Raw genomic sequence first — 19,741 nt, 5'->3', positions numbered from 1 at the left:
GGCGAACCCCGCTGCCGGCCTGAGCAACAGCGGACGTTTTGGGTCCATTTTTGGGGTGATTGCGGTGATTGCTTACTGACTGTTTGCCCATTTCGGGCGAGAGACGCGCAATTGTGTTACAATGCGGCGAGGGCGCTGTCTTATGGTGTGGGTAAGTTATGGCTCTGGGCAGCGTGGCTGGCCTTCCCGGCGGAGACTTTCGCTCTCTCTTGGGCGCCGGTCGTGACTCGCGCGTGGGCTCGCGAGGCTTACGGAGATGCAGTGAGAGGCCCTACGACGGGACTGCCGGGCCTCCGCTTTGAGGAGCCCCTCGTGATGGATAGCCGCGGGGCTCCGTATACCGTACTGTACATGTTGTTGTTGCGCACATCATCGGACGGCGGACGGCGGACGGCGCCGCGGCTCCCCTCCTAGCGAAAGGCTTGTGCCCTTCAGGGCGGGCAGCATGAGTCTCTCTGCGCGCTGTGATCGCGGTGCTCCGCTCGGCATGTGCCAAGGGGCCTGCCTCTGTGTGTGTAATTCGGCGGCAGCAGCTGCAACATCCTCGAGTCTGCGTTGAAGTTTTCCTCGCTGCGAGGACCGCGGTCGGTCCCACCACGTGCAGATGAGGACGGCGCAATGCAGACGAGAGCGGGGCTCGCGATGGGCCAGGGCGGACCACCCGCCCAGTTGCACTCTCGCGTCAAGGCGTCGTTGTCGTGCTGGGGTTTGCATCAAACGTTGGTCGGGCACGCGTGCACACGCACGCCACGCCGACTGCGACGACGCGCAGCAGAATCCATTGCGAGAGCAAAACTCGCTCGGCTGACGACGAAGGTGCAGTGCCGTCATCACCAGCAAGGGTTCGAGCTGCAAGTGGTGCTGGCAGCGCGGTCAGGCCCGGCAAATCTCGAGAGAGTCCCCACCCTCGCGCGAGGCAACTTTGCCCAGAGCATCAGCCCAGGCAACAACAAGAAGGTGTCGAAGTTCGAAGCAAATTGCAATCGGACGCGCACCATCTCAGCAAGAGACGGGGACGTTTCTAAGGTTGCTCGAAGATGTCCAAGCTCAGGCGACCTTCGGACGACCTGCGCAACGTTGAAGTTGACTTGTCAGTTGAAGCGCATTACCGTCGGGAGGCAGCAGCATCGTCCGCCATGCACCAGCAGCTCGGCGTCCCGCTCTCGAAGTGGCAGCCCGCGGCCAGAAACTGAAGATCGAGCGGGGCTCGTCTGCGTATTTCGCGTCACTTTCGAGCTGCCCACGATCGCCATCGCACCGCCAGATTCGTTCGCGCCTGGGGATGGTATTCTTGGGGGGCTGGCAAATCCGTTGGTGGGTCTTGCCGGGACTCTACTAGCCTCCGGCCTATTCTAAGACGCTCCGACCGCCGCCGCGAACGAGATGCGGACAGGCCTCGTGCTCGGATTGGACGGCGCCGGCAAGACGCTGCTGCTGCGGCAGCTCACGGCGCAAGTTGTGCGCAAGCAGAAGACGGTGCTGGAGCGCATCGTGGCCTTCGCGACGCACCCATGCGGTGGCAGCAGCAGCAGCAACAACAACGACGATGACGACGGAGGCTTCGGCGCGAAGGACGGGGGGTATGCCGTGGACGCCAACACGCAGCCGAGCGTGGGGGTGGAGCACTGGACGCTGCCGCTCGACGGAGGCAGAATCTGCACCCTGCGCGAAGTCGGCGGCCAGTTGCTGCCCATGTGGCCGTCCTACTTCGAGTCCTGCTACTTCTGGCTCTTCCTGATCGACGCCAGCAACGCCACGCAGCTGGCCGCCGCCGCCGTCGAGTTCTTCTCCGTGCTCAGCGTGGACGAAATGCGGCGGAAGCCCAAGCTGCTCCTGATCAACCAAATCGACGCGGGGTTCGTTGTGGACGATACTGTACTGCGCACCTACTTGTGCTTGGACCGGCTGCTGGTTGAGCCCGACTGCGGTCCCGTGCAGATCCTCAAGACCAGCGCGCTGACTGGGGAGAACGTCGAGCAGGTCCTCAAATGGCTCACTCAGACCGTCGGCACTAGCCACTTCACCGGAAACAATTCGGGCATCGGCGGGCTAAGCAGCATAAGCGGCCGCTATCGAACGGCAGGCAGACAGAACTCCGGCAGCGATATTCGAGTGCATCCTGTAGCTGACTAGACCGGTAGCACAGAGCAACATTTGCAAGCACATTTGTGTTGGTTGGTGTTATTTAGTTCCTCTCGCCTTCGTGGCAGTACGGGTATTCGTCGGCGAGGGTGGCGTTCACGGCCATGTTGGTTTCGGCGGCCTGGAACAGGCGGAACTGCCGCATATCGCGACTGATATTGCCCAGTGCAATGGCAGCACAGTAAATACCCAGCACAAGGCTGCTGACGATGGTCAAGTGGCACACGAAGCGGTCGCATTTCCCCCTGAAGGTGTGCGTAGCAATCGGGTGCACTCGTAGGTAGCACAGGCACGGCATGATCATGCACGACATGGTCACAGTTGTCGCCCCGATAAAACTCAAGATATCCATGAAAGACGCTTGGAACATGATCGCTAAGAAGGCCTGCAGCCACACGGTGATCGTTCGGATCAAACCGCTGCAGACGCGATCGGAGGTGGTGTACGTATGCTCGCTCGTGTACGCATTATCGCCATTATCACTGGGAGGTGGTGAAGTCGCTTGGAAGTAGGGGGTGTTGCCGCCATACAGAAACCCTTCTTCTTCGATCGTAGGAATCTTGGACGGGGCAAGGGCACCGATCGCGCCAGTTTTCGCGAGTATTGGTTTGCTCGGCCCCGATCCAGCTGCAACTTTTGCGGCTCGTAGACTCAATGTCTTTTGGAGGACTTCATGGTCAGCATCCTTGCCGAGGATATAACGCTCCATGTCGAATAGCGAGGGATTCAACAGCAAAGGAAACGCGATCGTGACATGTAGCAGCATCAACGCTGAAGCGAGTTTCCTCGCCGAGCTTGCTTCGGGTAGCTGATCCAGCAGCGTGGCCGGCGCCGTGCAACCGAACTGGTAGTACGTCACGACACCGATAAGCAGGTAGATGGATGTGATGAAGAGTAGCGTAAGGGACACCAAGTTTGCTAGGCGAGCCGGGTCCGTATGCTGTCGCTGGATGGGCGGGATGATAATGGCCGTGCCCGTGGCGAACATGATGGTGCCGAAAGTCTGCACGACGTGGTTCGTCTGGATCTGCGTCTCGCGTGGGGAAGGCTGGATATTCTGGAGGCTGTAGCCGACGCAGATGACGTCGGCGAGCACCGCTGCCAGTCCGCCCATGTAGGCCAAGGGCGCGGCAGCTTTCAGCGTCGGGATCAAAATCACGGGCAGCACGCCGAGGCTCATGGCGATGATCCAGTGGGTGGGGCTCCACTCCTCCCCGACAGCGGTGCCCTCGAATAGGCACGGCAGCAGGATAGTGCCGCCCAGAATGAGGAAGGCGATGGGGCTCAGGAAGCACGCGCCCCACTCGGAGAGCAGCACCACGCGACGGCCGGTCTCCCCGAAGGCGAAGTAGCCGAGGTCGCTGAAGGTGCGCACGTCCACAGGCGCCACCATGAGCGACTTGCTCACGGCGACACTGCACGAAAGCGATACAGGGACAATGGTAACTCAGCAACGCGAGGTAAATGCATAGATATCTAAGGGTTTGCGCGCACCTGGCGTGCAGGTTGCAGGACGATATGAAGTAGACGGCCATGGCGGCCAGCACGGGCCCCGCGGCTGCGAATATGGAGCCGAGGCTCATGGATCCCACGCCGAAGGTGGCGCAGAACAGCAGCGCCACGCACAGCACGTCGTCGCTGCCCGACATGGTCCGGCGTCCTAGGTAGGTATGGCCGATGACAGGATCGCGTCCTTTGGGGATCCAGCTACTTCATGATGTTACTTTTTTTTGTTGAAGTATGTGTTAAGTACGTCGGGGCCTTCAACGACGGAGGTCGGCCTCGAGTCGAGGTCCTGGACTCGGGTGTGAATATTGCGATGAGCAGAGGGGATCTAGTGCGCTTTACATCTCGGGATCCGCACGGCTGCGTGTACTTCAGGACAGTTCGTCACCTGGATATATTAGACACATCTGGCTGTTGCAATGGCGCGGCTCACGACTGGCGTGGAGCTGGATTTCGAGCCGCAAATTTGGCGGCGAACTTCATTGAATTCGTTCGTACATCAATGGCGCCAGCGTGGGCTTGTGCAGGAGTTGACCAGTTGCTCGACAAGAGTGGTTTGCTGTGCAAACTTTGCACTGTTTGGCCAGACGGGAGCAGATTACAGCCCGATGCCCGTCATCGCCCGATTGCGACTGCAAAGCAAACGCTGCGTACTGGTACAGCTCGTTGGCGGAAGTGCCAACTGGCTGCTGCTTGAAAAAGTTTTCACACACTTGACTATAGAGAGCGCTCTCAAAGCAGGGTGAAGGCTCGGCACTGTGGCTAAAATGACGAAAGCTGACCATGCGATTTGCAGACTCGAAGGTCGACGAACGACCAAGAAGCCTCGTTGACGAGCATCATATGGGCCTGTTTTACGTCGTGTGTGGTGCTGCCGTGGCTCGAGCCGTTTGCTCAAGGGTGCTAGACTCTGACTCAGAGCCTGTAAACTATCCTCTGTCGCCGCGAACGTCGCAGCCATTGCCTCCGCAGCTTAGCCGAGTGTGTCTTGCGTGAGATCTTGACCGAGCTGCAAGGCTTGCCGCACAATAGTACACTTGAAGCAACACACCTGGTGTACGCTTCTGCCCGTGAAGCGGGTAAGCTGCCTAACGTTAGGACGGACGACGGATCGGATAGCCTCAACTGGCAGACAGCCTTCATTGCATAACATCATTCTCCACATTTCCATCGGCACGTTGGCGGCGGACAAGAACCGTGCGTTGCGCTTCCGAGACAGCCAGGCCGAACTCCATGCCGCCAAACCACAGGCGAATTCATTACGACGAACGGCCACGCAATGAAGCGTGCTGAGAAGTCGACAGCGAGTCGCAGGATGCCTGCTTGTTGCTGGTGCTGCGGCGATGCCTGTCAGCACAAGTTGCTTTTCGCTACTCGCGCGAGCAGAGCTGTGTGTCTGTGGTGTGGAACGGCGTCGAATTCGAGCGCGCCGCCGCCGGCAGGGGCATACAATTCCCAGTCATTCCCGACCGACCGGGCCCGCCAGCGCGAGCTTCCGCTTCCGACCGCGGTTATGGCACATACTGAGCGCAAGATGGTTGCCGATGGGAAGACGACCGGCGCAAAAAGGCCAGCCCGATCCCCGTTCAGAGACTGGTCAAGCCGCGTCGCTATCGCAAGGTTGGTCCGCCCACATCAGGTATTTACGAGAAGGCATCCATGTCGCTAAACTGGGGTCCAGTATTGCCCGACCGACCAGCTGCTGCGCGGATCGGAGAACATACTTTCCTCAAGTCGACTGGTCCTGCATAAACCGACCGGCCGGCCTGCCCCGGCGCATTTTTATATAACCGCCGGAAGCCCGGCGAAGTCCGCTGCTCAGCGCGGCTCCTAGCCGACCCAGTTCCCATTGTGCGTCCGAGCGGCCAAGTCGATTCGTGCGTGAAAGCCTCGGCCCAGCCAAGAAGCAGCAGCAACAAACAACTACACCAGCCAAACCCGGCAATGCACTGCCCCATGGACTCTCAGGCATCGACGTTTGCCACTGTGCAGCCGCAGCAGTCGTGCGTGCTCGGCCACAAGCGGCGGCGCAGCGACGCCAGCAGCCCTCGCGCAACCGAGCTCAACAACAACAACAGTACCAACGCCCCCGAGAGCTGCTGCACCACGTCGGGCGAGAGCTCGAGCGACGAGAGCGACAGCAGCTTCGATGAGACGGAGCTCGAGGTCGCAGAGGAGGAGATGGACGCGATGGCGGCCGCCAAGCGGCGGCGCCGCGCTGACCTTGACGGGCTGAAGAAGTCGGTGCGGCTCATGGAGGCGCAGGTCGTGGACGCGTCCGCGCAGCTGCGGGACCTCGCGGCGATCGTGGCGCAGGTCGTTGCGCGGCGCCAGCAGCAGCAGCAGCAGCTTCAGGCATAGAGACACCTTTCCTCCATACGCACAGTTCAAGCAGATCCTAGTTTATAGCGGCCCGGTGATGGCAGCAAAGCCGCCGCGCGCCACAGTATTCGTCGGCGTTCGTGCCCGGTCCATACCCGTTAAAAAGTCCTAATTTGAACGTTGTTCCGCTTTGGTATTACTCTCACTTTGCCTATCACCCGCTCAATGCAAGCAACGCTTCCTTGCCTCATGGTGCCATCGCTACCAGCACCGGCAAGTTGCCGCTGTCGCTATTATCGTGCGCCAGACAGGAAGAGCGCGGACGAACCGCGAAGAAACTCGACCAGCGAGCAGCGAGCTTCCACCTGCGCGGCGTCTCTTATGCGGCCGGTCGGCTTCGCTTCGGTGAACATCTGAAGTTGAGTATACTCCTGTCCCGTCGATGCCGACGTCGGTCGGTGAAAAGCAGGACTACCGTACCTTGTTCCCTGCTGTTCGACTCGTGTTGCGCACAAATCCGTACATAAGTGTGGTGTTGAACACACTGTGCCGAAATGACTGAAGCCAATGGAAGCTTCGTAGCTGCAAATCATAATGCTATCAATTCAGGACGGCCGACATCGAAGCCGACTGCATGATGAACCTCCGGTTTGCCGAGCTGCCGAAGCAACGGTGGCGGTCTGCTATTACCTGCTTCATCAATGGCTCACAAATACATGGAGCAATCACCACTTTGCTAGTTGCACATTGCTGACTCAATTCACAGGTAAGCTTAGTCCTGGACAATTGGGCTTGACAGTCCATTGCCGGTGCCGTTCTCCATTCTCCGTCTTAGTCTTTCCCAGGGAAATTCCCGCGATTCTCCTATGACGCCTTGTGCACGCCTCCGAGCAGCGGCACATCGGTCTTGGGGCCCTGCGGCGACAGGTTGTGGGTCTCCTCCACGAACCAGAGCTTGTCGAACAGCGCCGGCTGCGGGTCTGCCTCCAGCTCGGCCGTGATCGCGTCGCACTGAGCACGCAGGCGGTCCAGATCCTGCTCGCTGATGTCGGGAGACAGCACGCGTCCCAGCGTCGCGTGGATGATCACGCGCGTGTCCGTCTTGGGCGCATACGAGAACGTCTCCTTCGCCACGCGGCGGATGTGGTCCACGGAGAACTCGGCGTGCTCGTTAACCACGCCGCTGACCGGCTCGGTGGCCGGTAGACACTGGAACAGCATGATGATAGCTCCCGAGGAGGCCATGAGCACCTTTACAGGGGCCATGCGGAACGGCGCGAAGCGCGTGCACATGGCCTTGAGCTGGGCCACGTCCTGCGGGAAGCGCAGCCTGGCGTTGGGGGCCAGGTCGCCTGGGTGCGACGTGTGGAACAGCGTGACGTGCATGAGCTCGCGGCGCGTGACGCAGGCCACGGCGTTGTTGGTCTCGGGCTCACGCGGCAGCAGGTCCGTGAGCTGCTTGCCGATGGCGTGGCAGCGCTCTGCCATATCGGCGGGGATCGGCGCGCAGATGAGCGCGACCCCGTCGTTCTCACTCGGAAACTCATACGGCTTGGACTCGAGCGTTGCGCCGGGCGTGAAGTGCTGTCTGTCGGAAAATTGAGGTGCACAGGAGTCAGCGGAGACGGGAGTGGCTTACAGTGCAATGACACGCCCCGCACCTCGTCTTGCGCACACCCTCGCGGTTGAGCGCCTTCTTGCCGCCCTCATAGAGCTCCTCGTAGAGCTCGGCTCGCTGCTGGCGCCACTGCGCCTCCTGTTCGGCCATCTAAGTATCTTGTCTTTGCTGCTTGGCCAAAACTGAAGTGACGTCCCATCCAAAAAAAAGGTGAGGTGAAATTGCGTGTGACACACGAATATCAGGATATCATTCGCTAGTCGCGCAGCGACTTGGCTACATCGTAGCTGGAAGCGTGCAAGTTGCCTCTGTTGTCCCCGCCGCTCCCAGTGAGATCGTGGTTGTGCGGCCAGTGGGGCGGATGAAGTGGGTCTCATCCACGTACCAGAGCTTGCTCACGACGAAGGAGTTCGCGTTGTTGGGCCCAGCGCTCGCCAATTGCACTGAGATGTGGTGGCAGACCTCGCGGACGCGATTCAGGGCAGCCTCGTCGAAGGCGTCGGGGGACAGCACACGCGCTAGCGTCGTGTGGATGATAGCAGTCGGGCTCTTCCCGGACACGAACGGGAACGTCTCCCGGGCTTCCTGGCGCAGCAGATCCACGCTAAACTCCGCGTGGCGCCCAGCGTTCAACGGCCTTTGTCCAGCAAACGCTCTGTTTTGCTCATCGTTCGAGTCGTCATCCGCTTGAATACACTGCAGGAGAAGCAGGATCGCTCCGGATGCAGCCAGCACCACCTTGACGGGGGTCATACGAACAGGGTCAAACGGCATCGCCAGCTCCCTCAACAGCGTAACCTCGCGATCGATACGTTCGCTCTTGGACTCGTTCTCCTTTCGCGGCGCCAAGTCGTCCGGGTGCGACGTGTAAAACAGCGTCACGTGCATGATGTCTTGGTCGCTCACGTACACGTCCTTCAGGTCCGTCGCCCCTCCACCGCAGCTCTCTCTCGTTTTGCCCCGCAGCGCGTTCAGCACTTGTCGCGTGATGCCACCCCATTGTAGCGCTGCACTCCGTGGAATCTCCGCGCACACCACCGTCACAGCGTCGCCCTCATGCTGGAAGGCGAACTGCTTCGGGACAGCTCGACCAGATTCGTCAAACGCAAAGAGATCCCTACACAAACACCGTTAGCGGCGAGTCCATCGTGGCATTACGACAGCAGTCGCCCCCCACCTGGATGCAAGTACGGCGTCTCGGTTCAATCCGCTCTCAGCGCTGCGCTCAAGCTTCGCGTAGAGCTCTCGCCGCTCGCGCCGCCACTTGTCCTCCGTCGTCTCCATGGTCTGATCCCTTGAAGTCTTGTCTCTCGTGCCCGCGCCACCCATCCACAACTCGATATCGGCAGGAGCGGTCACTCTCACCACCATGGGGCAGGACGACGGCGCGTACGTCGTGGTGCTCTACTACAAGTACGTGCGGCTGTGCGAGACGCAGCAGGAGCTGGCCGCCTTCGCCGCGGCGCACGAGGAGCTGTGCACGTCGCTGGGGCTCACGGGCCGCGTGCGCCTCGCGCTCGAAGGCATCAACGGGACGCTGGGCGGCTCCAGCGCCAGCGTGCAGCGCTACGTGGAGACCATGACGCAGCTGCCGCAGTTCGCCGACGTGGACTGGAAGACCAGCGCGTCGGACGTGGAGCCGTTCCCGGAGCTGCAGGTGCGCGTGGTGGCGGAGATCGTGGCGCTGGAGCTGCCGGACCACGCCTACGACTTGGCTCTGCGCGGCCAGCACCTGAGCCCGGAGCAGTTCCGCGCCGCGCAACTCAACGCCGAGCCCGAGTCCATCGCGCTCATCGACGTGCGCAACACGTACGAGTTCCAGGTCGGCCACTTCGCCGGCGCCTTGAACCCCAAGACCCGCCGCTTTGGGCAGTTCCCGCAGTGGGTGCGCGACGAGCTGCCCATGCTGCAGCAGAAGGACAAGGTGCTCATGTACTGCACCGGCGGCATCCGCTGCGAGAAGGCCTCGGCCTACCTCAAGCACCTGGGGCTCGAGAACGTCTACCAGCTCGAGGGCGGCATCCACCGCTACCTCGAGCGCTTCCCGGACGGTGGCGGCCTGTTCCAGGGCAAGAACTTCGTCTTCGACCAGCGCGTGACCATGGCATCCGAGGACAAGACGGTCACGGGGCAGTGCGAGCGCTGCCAGGTGCCGCACGACACGCTCTCGGGCACGCGCTGCGCCTACTGCCGCATGCACGTGCTGCTGTGCGAGGACTGTCGCGCGGACGCCAAAGCTCGCGGCGAGACCGACGAGGACGTCTTCTGCCACGAGCACTTGTCGTTGGTCTCCGGGTCGCTGGACGACCTCCACACGCGCGTGAAGGCGCTGCAGGACTCGCTCTCGAGCGAGCAGGGCCGTGGCAAGAAGGGCCGTCGCCGCTCACTGCGCAAGCAGCTCGACACCATCGAGCGCCGGATACAGCGCCTCGTGCCCTCGCCTACTGCTTAAGCTACTTTCTGACCGTCTAACGTGGTAACATGACAAGCACGCCCATGCCGACAACACTCGTGGTGATCCGTTTTCGACCGAGCCAAGCGGTTGCGCTGACCGTGAAGCGTTGCTCACTTTCTTGTCGTGGCAGTGTGAGCAGGTTGCTAGGCAGTTGATGCGTGGCGCTGGACGACGCGGAGGTGGCGGCGGTGGGGGTCGGGGCGGTGGACATGCGAGACGGAAAACGAATGCCGATTCCTCGACCGACCCGAAGACGTCGCTGGTTGATGAATGGCGCGCACATGAAGAGGACTGCGCTGCGCGAGTACTGCAGAACCAACTGCGCGCGTTCTTGAGTCGCCAGCGCATGGCGAAAATGCTCATCAGCGTCTACGAGAAGCACTACGACCCCATTCGCAAGCAGCATTTCTACGTGAACACGCTGACCAACGTGAGCACTTGGGAAAAACCCTTGCTGCTGGTTCGCTTCCTGCCGGGGGACCACAACATCTCCCGAGGCCGGGTGGATTTGGCTCCGAGAGAGGCTGGGCAACGCATTCAACGCATAGTGCGAGCATTCCTCGCCAAGAAGACCATCCGACAAATGGTGCGCGAGAACTACATGAAGCTGTTCGACCACGAAAGCCGAGTGTTCTACTACCTCAACACGCGCACCGGTGAACGATCCGAGCACAAGCCCCCGTTTTTCCGCCAACGCCCCAACACTGCGGGCGCGATCTCCAAACGCGCTTCTGGAAGCAGCAAGAACGACGACGGAGATGATCTGGAGATTGAGCCCTTCTACTTCCGCAAGGCGGTGTGTAAGATTTCGTCGGATGGAAATCCGTACGGCTCTGGTATGATCGGTCGGTTTTGCGGGATCTTGTGCGTCCTGACTGATGGTAAAACGCTGGCAGATGAGAGCTGTGCTCGATCAGCTCGAGTAATTTGCAACTACGCCGACGAGCGCATCGCCTTCCCGGTGATGCTGTCCGCCGACAATTTCTTCGCAGGAATTAAGATGCCCGAAGATTCTGCTGCGCGCCTGGAGCCTCTCAACGAAGCCGCGCAATCGCAGCCACAGTCTCCAAAGAAGAAGTCCCATAAACCACAGCTTGACTTCGCGCTGTGTGCGTTGAACGAAGATCAGTTTTTGATAGCCGCCGGATCTAACATCCAGCCGCTACGATTCGAGATGAATGACCGGAAGTTGGGCTGCGGTGAATCGGAGAGTTTGCGGCTCGGTGACCGTCTTGAAGTGGTTGGCCATCCTCACGGCAAGCTTCAGGTGCTACACGAACGAGAGCTTGCTAAGCTTGCACCAAATTCGATCAACCCGCAGCACCTGCAGTATGACCGGGTAATGGAAACCGGATCCGCAGGTTGTGGGGTATTCACTCGCGGAGGAAAGTTGATAGGTATTCATCAATTCGCCGGACCCAAAGAACCACCGCCGCTGTCGTGCTGGTACATCAAACCCATATTGCACACGGCGCTAACGCTAGTAAGTACGTTCATCTAATGTGTGCCATGGCTGCTTTGTACGTGAACTTGTGTCTAACTTTGTTGCTAAATGTTTTGTTTTTCGATGACTAGCACCCCCTGAACCGTTCATATTAACGTCGTGCGTGGCTTCCACCGGAGTGCAAGTGTATTGGCAGCTTCCCAGAGACTGGCAGCCCTTGCATGGTCTTCCTGTCGATTTTGAGCTTGAAATTTGTCGTCATGGCACTCTCGACACACTGCACCACGAACCATTTGAGCAAACTTACAGCGGACCAAAGACCAATCACCATATCGACGGCCTCCAATGTGGCACGATGTACTCTTTGCGATGTCGAGCAGTGAACCGAATGAAGAAAAGTCGATGGAGCCCCGTTGTGCGGTTCATCACATTGCAACAAGTTTCATTAGCTTGGCGGCTACGATACTGCACAACTGTGAAGGAGGCCATTAAGCGGATGAAGCAGCAGCGAGCTGATCCCCAGACGCAATTTCGCAGCGTTCAATGGATTTACGCGCAACTTGAAAAGCGTGAAGAGGCAGATCGAGTGGAGTGGGAACATCAAACGGATGGGATACGAGGTGATCGTGGTAAACCTGGGGTTTCCAACCAAGTACAATTCGAGCAGGAGCTACTGGATTGCTACGGATTAGATGCACTGCTCGAATCTATCACTTGGTTTCCCAGTGAAAAACTGACTGTCGCGCTCATCCTTCGACTGTTTCTCAAACTCACCTGCCTACAGAAAACCACCCAGCGATTCATGACTGAATCCTCACGCTTTCAAACACTGTGCGATCTGCTCCGTTCCCATACATCGACCAGTGAAGCATCGCAGGAAATGACAGGAGTGCAGATTGAAGAGCCAAAAGCCCCATCACCGGAGTGGGAGATACCCTTACTGTGTCTGGAGGTTCTGGGGACTGTTTTGAGTGAGAACGGAGCTGCCAAACTTGTGTTCGAATCATGTTCGGGTGTAAAGCTGGTGCTATCGTACCTGGAGCACGACGTGTATCGTCACGAGGCTGCTGTCATTGGAGAATGCTGCTACGTTCTTGCTGTCTTCTCGTACGAAAACGGTGAGTTTCGTCGCCACCAGGGTTCATCACTCCTTTGAGTAGCTTATTGAGTGGTGTTGCTTTACGTTTGTTTCTTCCAGCAAGCGTCAAGTGGGAGATCGCCGAAGCCAACGGACTGGCACTGCTTCAACGCGTGTTACTAGACCATCGTCAGCAATCTCGCCTCCTGTATTGGGCATTGATCACGATCGGCAACGTCGCCTATGGTCTCGATGAATCCACTACCAGACCACAACTTGAATCGGAGATAACGTCGTTGGGGCTCATCGACAGTGTCTGCGAAGCCCGCGTGCACTTCTTATCGCGGTTGCACGAGCTGGAGCTATCACTTGTTGCGGCTCTAGCTCGTCTGGACCGCTTGCATGCCATCCACGTCGGAGAAGAGACTCGAAACGAGCTGGATGCATGTACTCACCTCGTGGAAACGTTGAAAACCGTTATCGCAGATTGGCAGAGCAACGACGTCGCCGAGGCTGCTGACTACGCCCTACGATACCTGCTCACCGAGGAGCAACGCCGTGTACAACTTGCGTCCAAGCGGTTGATGCGTAAATTCTTGCTTCGAACCTTGTCGATGGCAATCGAGAAGTGGTGCGAGGTGACACTCTACGAGAGGCATCGAGCCACGTTCGTGACCTTCATCAACACTGTTCGCACACGACAACTTCGGCCAGCTTTCCGTCGATGGGAGCAAACAACGCGGGAGCTGCGCAAGCACAAGTCCATTTTGCAGACGATCGGGTCTGGCTTGGCGATTGATCTGACCAAGAAGAAGAGAGGGCGCTACCGAATGCTCGTGCTCCAGAAGTAATAGGGAGTACCAAACAAGTATTGACGTTAGAAGTAAGTGCATTTGTCCTTGAGTTTCCTACCGTGGTCAGAGCTCTGCTGGAGGTACTTGAAATACAAAAGACATGATAAAGACATGGCCGATAAACTCGCGCTTATCTTGCTCGAGACAATTGAGCTCGTGCCGTGTCCGAACTCGGCTAGATCACGGCGTGGAAACTGTCGTGGCGACCTTCGCCGTCCGCGGAACCGCCCAGCATCGAACCCGTGTGGTCACCAGCTCCTTCGGCCAGGGACGCGGAGGCAGCGGAAAGCGCCGAGCTCTCGGAAGAGTCCAGGAGCGAAGAAGCATCCATGTGCTGCTGGCTGTCCACCTCGAGTGCTGAAGTCACACCACTACTACCGTCGTGGGCCACACCGGCGTCCAGGTCGAAAACACTCTTCGCGTCTCCGTTCGTGCCGAGAGCACCCATTGCTTCCTTCTGGCCTTCCATTCGGATCGCATCCTGCACCCGTCGAATCGCATTCAGAGCGCTGTCGTCGGCATCGCTTCGGTCCTTCAGGACGTGAAGAACGTCTCGGAACGCCTTCAGCTTCTCCTGAAGCGACAGTGTGCGGCCTGGGCTTTCTTCGATTGTGTCGTCAACTTCATCTTCGGGAACTTCGCAGACATTCGACACGACATCGAACTTGTCCTCGTGCACCGGGTAGTCAGACATGGTTTCGTCATTGAGGTATTCCATCATAGGCACGGGGTTTGCGAGGCGGAGGAACAGCATCAGGTGCTCCAACTCCGTGTCCAACAGAACCTCCTCCTCCTCTTGCAACAGGTCGTGGTCGTCCATTCCCACGCGGTTGCGCACGAGTTGCGTGGGGATCCAGGCACGCTTGATGGTCTCCGTGGTAATTTCATCCCAGCTCGCAGCAGCCCACTTCATGGCTTGCAGCACATCCACGTCGAACATGGTGCTCTTGGCCGCCTCGGACTTGTCGATGGCGTGGCGCAGGTGGTAGCGGCGGAAGCGCTTCTTGAACGTCGTGACCACGCGGGACGTGATGGGGTTCAGCATCTGCATGACCGCGGGGGTCAGGATGAACACGACAATGTTCTTCAGGTCGAGGTGCGCGACCACGTGCGAGGGCATGTCGTTAATAAACAACAAAATGCGGCGCTTCTGGTTGGCCATGGCGAAGTCGAGCCGCTGCAGCCAGCGCGAGAAGATGACGCCCGTCATCCAGGCCTTGTTGTTCCAGAAGTAGTGCAGGCCGTGCTGCTCGGCCGTCTTCTTGCGGAAGCACTTGGGGTGCTCGTGGTGGGACACGAAGAGCGGCTGCAGCTTCTCGGAGCCGTCGGCGTTGGCGGCCAGCGACACCACGAAGCGCTTCTTGCAGCGCATGCGGCCGTCCTCGAGCGCGTTCTGCACGGGCGGCATGGTGTAGAGCACGGGCGTCTCCTCCACGGCGAAGACGTCCTTGGGCTCGTACTTGTCCGTCTCGGCCAGCAGCGCGTCCATGTTGGTCCAGTAGAGCACCTTGGCGCTCTGGCCGGGGGCGGCCGAGCTGCGGCGCGGCGGGACGCCACCGTTGGCGCTGGCGTCGTCCAGGCCCGCGGCGTGGTGGTGGTGGTGGTCGGCGTTGAACTTGCGGAAGCTGAAGTTGTGGCGCAGCTGGAACGAGTGCAGCCAGCCGTTGGAGAACTCGGGCTGCTCGCTGTCCGGGATGCCGAGCATCTTGGCGAACTCCTTGGCCTTCTCCTTGGTCAGGTCTCCCTGCACGGTCTGGCCGCGGCCGGCCATCTGGATGACCCAGTTGGCCAGCGCGCTGTCGAGCTGCGGGTGCTGCACGACGCGGCGCTTCTTGATGCCGAGCTCCAGCGAGCTCATGTTGATGAACTCGTGCTGGCGCCGCAGGATGCCCGAGATCGTGGACTGCGCCGGCGTCTTCTTCAGGCTGAACTCGTGCTTGGTCCACTGCGCCAGGTCCTTCTGCGACATGACGCCGCCGCTCTTGCGGTAGAACTCGCAGATGACCTTGCGCTGGTAGTTGGTGAGGTTGCCGTTGCCGCTGGCGCCCGCGCGGCGCGGCTTGGCCGGCGGCTTCGCTGCTGCGGCGGCCGGAGGCGGAGGCTGCGGCTGGCCCAGCGTCTCTGTGGATGACGCGAAGGCTGCTGCGGCGTCCACATCGGGCGCGTCCGCGGCGCGGCGCTTAGACGGAGTGAGAGTGCCCTGCGAGGCCATCGAGTCGTCCGTCCCCCGTGCAATTCGATCGACTGCGGCCTGCGAATGGCGATATGAGGTCTGAGGGGAATGTTGCGGGATGAGGGGGCGCGGCGACTCTGAACTCGCAACGGATGGCACTGTGTCGGGGGAGGTAGGATAGTGACAGGTGCAACGGGTTCAGCTTGACCTTCCTTGAGCTTATGGCGGAGGACGGCGAGGCGGAGGAGCTGCCGCCGTGGGAGGACGCGTACGCGCGCCACCTGGCGCTGGTGCTGTCGGCCGTGCTGTTCGAGCGCGCGGACTTCCGCGAGCTCCTGTCGGCGCCGGAGCTGGCGCGCGCGACCCGCTTCCTCACGGAGCTCAAGCCCTTCGAGCAGCAGCTCTACGCGCGGCTGCTGCAGCGCCGCGGGCCGTGGTTCAAGACCACGTCGCTCTTCCGATACTTTATCCGCGCGGAGGATATCAAAAGACAGAGTGAACAACAACAGGAGATAGAAGAACGAGAAGAAGAAGAAGAAGATAAAGTTAAAGATAAAGATAAAGAAGAAGAAGAAGCAGAAGACACGCAGCAGCAGCAGCTCCTGCCAGTCAATGAGCAGGTGCAGGACGTCATCCACGTGATGGTAGAGGCCGGGTTCCTCCAGAAATTCCCAGTCACGGCCGCCGCGTCCCCCAAAAGCACTAAAACCATCGCCAGTATTCCCTTGTCCCCCGGCAGGAAGGAGAAGCGGGAGCTGGAGAGACTGGAGGCCGCTCTGGACGCCATCGAGCGCTGTGCTACGGCGCCGGAGCTAGCACTTCTCTACAAGAAAATGACGGGCAGCAAGAAACACATCGCCAAGGCGGACCTCATGGCCGCGGTCAAGAAGGTCGTCAAGACGCAGAGACGCATTGACGGATCGAGGATCCCTGTGGCCCAGCTAATGCAGCACATCTGGCTCGAGTCGTACCCTTTGGCTGGCAGGAGGAACTCGGACGTGATGGTGCTGCGGCTGACGCCAACTACGCGGGACTTGATGCTGCGCATGCATCGGCTGTTCTACTTTGTCTCGACGCCTCCGTTCAACGCGACGTCGCTGATGCCGCCTCCGTCGGAGGATGCTGGTCAGCTTATTGCGTTGGCAGCCCATAAAATTCGCCAAGAGCCGACGCAGTGGCCAGGGCTCATGGTGTTTTTCAAGAAAGTGGCGTATCCCGAGTACAACCTCGCCGCATGCTCAGGCGCTCAAGATACTGCCTCTCAAGCGATCAATTCTCATCGCGTGTTCCCATCGTCGGAAGCGTATGTGAGCTATGAGGTGGCGCATCAGCTGCATCGCATCATGAGCGTCATCGAGCAATGCATCCAAGTCGTGACGCCTGAGAAAGAGTACCAGGAGCCTGATCTGGAGCTTAAATGGATGCTGTCGGATGGTCCGCCTGTGTTTCTTGCTTTTCAGCGGCTTCTGTATATTCTGTACGAAGATGAGGAGGCTACCGAGAGTGAAGACGGGTGCATCGTTGTTGAGGGAAAAGCTGAGCAAAAAGACGATAATGCTGTGACAGACTGGCAAACGCGCAGTTGGGGGCAGTTTTACGGCGAGATTGAAAAGATGCAGTCGCTAGACGACCTGGTGCTGGCGAGCAGAGGCTGTCTTCACGCATATCTGAAGTGGATGAAGGCAGCTGGGTATGGCTTTTCGGGGATTCCTGTCTTCTTTTCTAAGTGCAACGCTGGCTATCACTTGGTTCGTATATTGCACACTGCGGTTGGTTTGTACGAGAAGATGCGAAAGTATCAAATCGCCACGTTGCTACTGAATGAGTTGCTGGCCGCGCCATTTCTCGAGCGAAAGCGCGGCTATTGGTGGGATCGACTAGCCTTGAATTTGGAGCACTTGAAGTGCACAGATCAAGCTCGATGTACCTGCGTGAATGCACTGGAAGACCCACACGTGCTCGCAGCGGACCGAATCGCGCTCGAAAGACGTTTGAATCGATTGCAGCGTCAAAAAGATCGTGATCAACAAAGCAGGATTGAATCCCTATCTGCAACTGAGATGCTGCTGCAAGACGCTGGCACGAGCATGATAACACCTAGCAATTATGATAATGACGACAACGATGAAGAGAAAGCGATGCCTGTGGAGGCGCACACTACCTACGACTATAGGCGAAATCATATCGTGGGTCGTCCGCTAAACCGCCAAACAGGTGAAAAATCGCGGTTTGTGGGCTACGACGATGAGCCATGCAATGTGGAGCAACTTGTGCTACAATACTACCGGGACCACTATTCTGGTCACCCCGTTGATGAGATGTCCGCTGAGAAGATCAAGACGGGAGGTTGGTATGGGATGCACTCTGAGGGTTCAGTCCTTCGAAACTTGTTCGGCATTTTGATGTGGGACGTGTTGTACGCTAGCATCCCCGACGTCTTCCAGACGCCATTCCAGTCAGCACCTTTAGATTTTGGCTATGCAGATGTATTTTATGAAGCTCGACGTGATTTAATCGACCGTCGAATAGCTCAAGTGAAGGAGGAATGGTGCTTGGAGAAGCTGCTAACGGCCTTCGTTACGAGATGGTGCTCCGAGTACGGCAAGGTAACTCGGTTTGTAGGTTGGCCTAGCGACGAAGTGGCGTCGTTGAAGTATCATTTGCTCGTTATCGCGGCAATCGGACGGAAACCTCTCGCCAACCTTTTGCGATATATGGCCACGTCGAAGGAGTTCCACCAAGCGCAGAATGGTTTACCTGATCTGATCCTTTTGAGGATAGAACTCCCGAGACCTGACGATGATCCTGTGCCGCTATCTCCTCAGTGGCCAATTGACAGTCACGATTGTCTGAACGTTCACGCGTTTTGCGGCCTGGACGAGCAGCTGAATATGAACGAGAAGGTCATTACGTCGCTAGACGGCGATGATCCTGAGAAGACGAAAGAGGAGAAAGTTGACGTGGAACCGCTCGAGCACGTGCTACAGCTATTGAACGGGGGCGGCTACATTGCACAAATGAAGTTGGTAGAGGTGAAGGGTCCGCGAGATCGTCTTAGTGATAAACAACTCCTTTGGCTACAAGTCCTCAACGAGGAGGTTGGCGTCGATGCTAGCGTGATGCACGTGGAGGAACCCGAAAAGCATGCCAAGCGAAAGAAAAATGAGGGCGCAAGTACTTCAGCGAAGCCAGCGCCTAAAAAGCGGCAAACCAAAAGACGAAAGGGGTGAACAGGGGCTAGCTAGCTCTTTCAGAATGATACAATATTTATGCCTACCAGTTGGTAGCCCCACTAGCGCAGCTTCATTGAGTGTTTCATCGCCTGCCGAGTCCGTTCCCATTCCTCTTCAGATTCGTCGCCACTGCTGTCGTCTTCATTGACGCCCGAAGCTGCCCCCGCAACGACCTGCGAATGCCTTTCAACTGCGGTGACCGGTGCCGGCGCCATCAAGTTGGCCTCCTGGAGGTCCTGCAGGAAGACCTGGTAGTTGTCGTCGTCGTCGTGCTTTTCAGGGCTGCCCATCAAATTCTTCGCTTCGACGTCGACTCTTGCGATCGCGTCCGGGTCCGTCAAGAACGCGAGCACCCACTGCATCTCGCTGCGGATACTCGACGACTGTCGGTCTTTCGCGTCAGCAGAGCTGCTGTCTTCGGGCTCGTCACTCGGTGGCAGCGTACTCAACAGCATCTCCAGCTCCGCGTCCGACAACGACAACTCGAGTCGAGGGCCTCCATCAGGGACAACAACCGACTCCTCTTCTTCTTCTTCGACCGCTGGTGGCGCCGTATCGTCGAGCTCCGATGTTCGAGGTCCGAGCGGTTCACCACCATGAGTCTCCGGACCTACTTCACCTTTGTCCTCATCCTCGTCATCGTTGTCGTCCTCCGTCGGGTTCAAGGCCATCCACTGCTCCTGGCACTGCTCCGCAGTCAGCTTGAGCTCCTCGTCCCCGCTGCAGCATTCACCCACATGAGCGTCACGTTGGACAAGACAAACTCCGACCAATGCACCTACGTACGTCCAGAGCCGCAGCGTGGTGGCCTGCTGGCAGAAGCGCTCGCTGGAGGCCGCGAAGTCGTAGCCGCTGGCGAACACGCACTGGTTCAGCAGCGCGTTGAGCTCCTCGGTCCACTGCATGCTCTGCCTGT

At 58.8% G+C, this 19,741-nt stretch overlaps 11 protein-coding genes across 13 annotated transcripts; 6 read left to right on the top strand and 5 right to left on the bottom strand.

The window, feature by feature from the left end:
- Positions 1–1,383: 1,383 nt before the first annotated feature.
- IUM83_12325 (GTP-binding ADP-ribosylation factor-like protein ARL1) lies at positions 1,384–2,133 on the top strand (the record flags this gene model as incomplete). The annotated part of the gene is made up of 1 exon (XM_067936946.1): positions 1,384–2,133. The coding sequence occupies one exon, from the start codon at positions 1,384–1,386 to the stop codon at positions 2,131–2,133; it is 750 nt and encodes a 249-aa protein (XP_067800046.1).
- Positions 2,134–2,185: 52 nt separating this feature from the next.
- On the bottom strand, positions 2,186–3,791 carry IUM83_12324 (Amino Acid/Auxin Permease (AAAP) Family; the record flags this gene model as incomplete). The annotated part of the gene is made up of 2 exons (XM_067936945.1): positions 2,186–3,557; positions 3,637–3,791. The coding sequence occupies 2 exons, from the start codon at positions 3,789–3,791 to the stop codon at positions 2,186–2,188; spliced, it is 1,527 nt and encodes a 508-aa protein (XP_067800045.1).
- A 1,801-nt stretch (positions 3,792–5,592) lies between these two features.
- IUM83_12323 (uncharacterized protein) lies at positions 5,593–6,009 on the top strand (the record flags this gene model as incomplete). The annotated part of the gene is made up of 1 exon (XM_067936944.1): positions 5,593–6,009. The coding sequence occupies one exon, from the start codon at positions 5,593–5,595 to the stop codon at positions 6,007–6,009; it is 417 nt and encodes a 138-aa protein (XP_067800051.1).
- Positions 6,010–6,834: 825 nt separating this feature from the next.
- Positions 6,835–7,738, bottom strand: IUM83_12322 (cAMP-specific 3'; the record flags this gene model as incomplete). Its single annotated transcript, XM_067936943.1, has 2 exons — positions 6,835–7,558; positions 7,632–7,738. 2 exons carry the CDS (start codon positions 7,736–7,738, stop codon positions 6,835–6,837), a joined length of 831 nt encoding a protein of 276 aa, XP_067800050.1.
- A 126-nt stretch (positions 7,739–7,864) lies between these two features.
- Positions 7,865–8,872, bottom strand: IUM83_12321 (cAMP-specific 3'; the record flags this gene model as incomplete). The annotated part of the gene is made up of 2 exons (XM_067936942.1): positions 7,865–8,705; positions 8,766–8,872. 2 exons carry the CDS (start codon positions 8,870–8,872, stop codon positions 7,865–7,867), a joined length of 948 nt encoding a protein of 315 aa, XP_067800049.1.
- Positions 8,873–8,957: 85 nt separating this feature from the next.
- On the top strand, positions 8,958–10,040 carry IUM83_12320 (Thiosulfate sulfurtransferase/rhodanese domain-containing protein 2; the record flags this gene model as incomplete). The annotated part of the gene is made up of 1 exon (XM_067936941.1): positions 8,958–10,040. The coding sequence occupies one exon, from the start codon at positions 8,958–8,960 to the stop codon at positions 10,038–10,040; it is 1,083 nt and encodes a 360-aa protein (XP_067800048.1).
- A 349-nt stretch (positions 10,041–10,389) lies between these two features.
- On the top strand, positions 10,390–11,628 carry IUM83_12319 (uncharacterized protein; the record flags this gene model as incomplete). The annotated part of the gene is made up of 3 exons (XM_067936940.1): positions 10,390–11,372; positions 11,468–11,530; positions 11,619–11,628. 3 exons carry the CDS (start codon positions 10,390–10,392, stop codon positions 11,626–11,628), a joined length of 1,056 nt encoding a protein of 351 aa, XP_067800154.1.
- Positions 11,629–12,367: 739 nt separating this feature from the next.
- On the top strand, positions 12,368–13,416 carry IUM83_12318 (uncharacterized protein; the record flags this gene model as incomplete). The annotated part of the gene is made up of 2 exons (XM_067936939.1): positions 12,368–12,605; positions 12,686–13,416. 2 exons carry the CDS (start codon positions 12,368–12,370, stop codon positions 13,414–13,416), a joined length of 969 nt encoding a protein of 322 aa, XP_067800068.1.
- Positions 13,417–13,594: 178 nt separating this feature from the next.
- IUM83_12317 lies at positions 13,595–15,631 on the bottom strand (the record flags this gene model as incomplete). Of its 2 annotated transcripts, none has more annotated exons than XM_067936937.1 (1): positions 13,595–15,631. In XM_067936937.1, the coding sequence occupies one exon, from the start codon at positions 15,629–15,631 to the stop codon at positions 13,595–13,597; it is 2,037 nt and encodes a 678-aa protein (XP_067800152.1). The 2 variants fall into 2 exon arrangements, with proteins under 2 accessions (XP_067800152.1, XP_067800153.1); XM_067936938.1 differs by having other exon boundaries at positions 13,595–14,908.
- Positions 15,632–15,813: 182 nt separating this feature from the next.
- IUM83_12316 (Fanconi-associated nuclease 1) lies at positions 15,814–18,822 on the top strand (the record flags this gene model as incomplete). Of its 2 annotated transcripts, XM_067936936.1 has the most annotated exons (2): positions 15,814–16,673; positions 16,739–16,745. In XM_067936936.1, the coding sequence occupies 2 exons, from the start codon at positions 15,814–15,816 to the stop codon at positions 16,743–16,745; spliced, it is 867 nt and encodes a 288-aa protein (XP_067800070.1). The 2 variants fall into 2 exon arrangements, with proteins under 2 accessions (XP_067800070.1, XP_067800071.1); XM_067936935.1 differs by having other exon boundaries at positions 15,814–18,822.
- Positions 18,823–18,884: 62 nt separating this feature from the next.
- Positions 18,885–19,730, bottom strand: IUM83_12315 (uncharacterized protein; the record flags this gene model as incomplete). Its single annotated transcript, XM_067936934.1, has 2 exons — positions 18,885–19,545; positions 19,612–19,730. 2 exons carry the CDS (start codon positions 19,728–19,730, stop codon positions 18,885–18,887), a joined length of 780 nt encoding a protein of 259 aa, XP_067800088.1.
- Positions 19,731–19,741: the final 11 nt, after the last annotated feature.

Source organism: Phytophthora cinnamomi (genome assembly GCF_018691715.1).
Source record: "Phytophthora cinnamomi strain GKB4 chromosome Unknown Contig2, whole genome shotgun sequence".
Taxonomy (NCBI): Eukaryota; Oomycota; class Peronosporomycetes; order Peronosporales; family Peronosporaceae; genus Phytophthora; species Phytophthora cinnamomi.
The sequence above is the reverse complement of the archived record's forward strand: the minus strand, read 5'-3'. Positions and strand labels throughout refer to the sequence as shown.